Raw genomic sequence first — 2891 nt, 5'->3', positions numbered from 1 at the left:
AATAAGTCCTGGGATCGATTTGCTCGCCTAAAGGCGGTGCTCCAGCATGGCCGCAGTCAAATGACTGAAACAAGTAAAAGAATAAAATAATATCTATCTATCTATCTATCTATCTATCTATCTATCTATCTATCTATCTATCTATCTATCTATCTATCTATCTATAGTTCATAGACGAAGATCAGATATTCTCCATACAGAATACTCTTAGTAGTGTTCAAGAAAATTAAACTTGAGCGGGTATAGAAATAAATGTTGGAATAAGCAAGTTAGATCAATTTATAAAGTTTTTACTTTATCAATACATGAAATACGAGAAATATATACAAAAATGTATATATGTTTACATAAAAAAAGGTTCGACTTAACACAGAATACAAATGAAATAGAAGATTAAGGGGTTTGAAGAAAAGTATTACAAATCTAACAGCTGTTACTGGGGCTCGGAGGTCCAAAATAATGCTCGTAGATTGATTCAATCATTGGATGAGACGAGCCTCCGTCTTCAGGGAAGAAATCTTACATTTGAGGTGTTAAAGGAAAGAAGTTCAAAGATGGAAACAACTGTTGGATCTGCAATACTTTTCTTCAACGCCTTTAATTCTCTGTTTCATTTGTATTCTGTGTAAGTCGGACCTTTTCTGTATGTTAACATATATACAGTTTTTGTACACATTTCTTGTATTTCATGTATTAATATAGTAAAACTTTATATTTTGATCTGTCTAACTTGCTTATCCCTACATTTATATATACACACCAATCCATCCATCCATCCATCCATCCAACCATCCATACATACATACATCTCAGACCCCCTTTGGTCATGACTGACCATGGGATTGCACCTAAAAACTTACTCTTCCAGGCACAAGTCCGGGCAAGGTTGTTTATGGAAGACCAGCAATCGCCCATGCATACCGGCTCCCCCTCTCCATTCCACCAGTGTTATCCAAGGGAAAGGTAACTCATTTCTACAGCTGAGTGAACTGGAGCAACGTGAAATAAAGTGTCTTGCTCAAGAACACAACACGCAGCCCGGTCCCGGATTCGAACTCACAGCCTCACGATCGTAAGCTCGACGCTCTAACCATTGAGCCATGCACCTTCACACACACACACACACACACACACACACACACACACACACACACACACACACACACACACACACACACACACACACACACACACACACACAAACACACACACACATAATCAGAAAATGGAGAAAACCTCAGATTAACAACCACATCGATTGGACTACATTTATAGCTTATTTGTGTGGTCCAATCGATGTGTTTGTTAATCTGAAGTTTTCTCCATTGTCTGATTATTTGTATTGGTTACCTGTTGTTACCTGCACTCTACGGACATGGTGTACCTGCACACCAGTGCTCGGGGATAATACGGGTAACGGATATCGGATAGCATATACGGATATTTTATCCCTTAGTCGGTCATTATAGCCGCTAACTGTTTACACTATATATATGTGTGTGTATATATGTGATTGTGTGTGTGTATATATGTGATTGTGTGTGTGTGTATGTGTGTTTGTATATCATTTACAGAAAACAAGAAAAGTATTCAATGTTTTATAGAAAGTACACGTGTTTCAACAAAATGCTATAAGAATTACATAACGGTTGTCGAAACATGCTATCTTGCATCTCACTTTACTGTTCCACGCAATAGATAGATATGTATGCATGCATGTATGTATGTTATCAATCAGTTTCATTTCTGTATTTCTTGTCCATAGAGAAAGAGCCGGACTCTAACATAGATTCAAGGCTCCTTCATTGGAACTTTTATCAACATCATCTAGGTATTTGTGCATATGTGTGTGTGTGCAGTATTTGGTGTTAGTGTATGCGCAGATTTGTATGTTTGTTTTATATGTATGTATGTATGTATGTATGTGTGCATATATTTTCATTTTAATACAGACATAAAAAGAATCTAACTTCGGATCAGCTGTCGACGCTACCGTCAATATCTGATACTTAGGTTAGTTATATTACAAAGAGAAAACCAAATGGCGAACCGAATACTACAGTCACATCGTTTGTCAAACAGAGACTCGTTGATATGTGGTCATTTCCAGTTCGCCAGTGTAAGGCTAAAATTAGCTGTTGAAATACCTACCCTGAACTGTCTGTTTTAGTTGAAAGTAGTTTTAATGAGACCTGCTCTGTCACATCTGGAGAGACTACGTCTTTGGGCGGAAGAATACTTCTCTCATCAAGTCTGTAAGGCAACCGAACAACACACAAAGTAAGTAGTCACATTAAACATAAACCGACAAATGACTGCATGAAAACACTGGATGTTCTTTTTTTTTTTAATATTTTGTATAATTCTTAATTTCCAAAACATGAAAAATATTCATAGTATCACATTGAAATTTTGCTGTCATTTTCCGTTTCAATGTGTTTTTTAAAAATTCATTTTACCCTGAAACACCAAGGCTCACCTCCATAGGTCTCAGGTGCATGCAGTATTGTCTTATGTGTGTGTGGTCGATATATTCGTATATAGACATGGTTCTATGCAGAACTGAAATGTATGCTATACCTAGTAATACTATTTTCCAGTTATTTGTATACTTACTTCTGGAATCTTGATTTCTTCTATGCTATGGTGTTCTTGTGCTTATAATTATAATTATAATTATTATTATTCCGCCGAGGTCGACTTTACCTTTCATCCTTTCGGGGTCGATAAATAAAGTCCCCTCAACCCAAAATTTCAGATCTTGTGCCATTAGTAGAAAGGATTATTATTATTATTATTATTATTATTATTATTATTATTATTATTATTATTATTATTATATTTGTCTGTGGGTGGGTCTCTCGTGACCGCTATGGTTACAATTTTACTGG

The 2891-nt window shown here is 36.1% G+C and overlaps 1 protein-coding gene across 2 annotated transcripts in view; it reads right to left on the bottom strand.

Annotated features, from left to right (window-relative positions):
• LOC106879539 (T-box protein VegT-B) overlaps positions 1–2891 on the bottom strand; it is a 163176-nt gene that overhangs the window by 18109 nt on the left and 142176 nt on the right. For both annotated transcript variants that reach the window (XM_052968471.1, XM_014929280.2), the window contains one exon: positions 2152–2253. In XM_052968471.1, the coding sequence (XP_052824431.1) occupies positions 2152–2253 (102 nt within the window). The remainder of the gene's footprint in view (positions 1–2151; positions 2254–2891) is intronic.

This window comes from Octopus bimaculoides, chromosome 1 (genome assembly GCF_001194135.2).
Source record: "Octopus bimaculoides isolate UCB-OBI-ISO-001 chromosome 1, ASM119413v2, whole genome shotgun sequence".
Taxonomy (NCBI): Eukaryota; Metazoa; Mollusca; class Cephalopoda; order Octopoda; family Octopodidae; genus Octopus; species Octopus bimaculoides.
The sequence above is the reverse complement of the archived record's forward strand: the minus strand, read 5'-3'. Positions and strand labels throughout refer to the sequence as shown.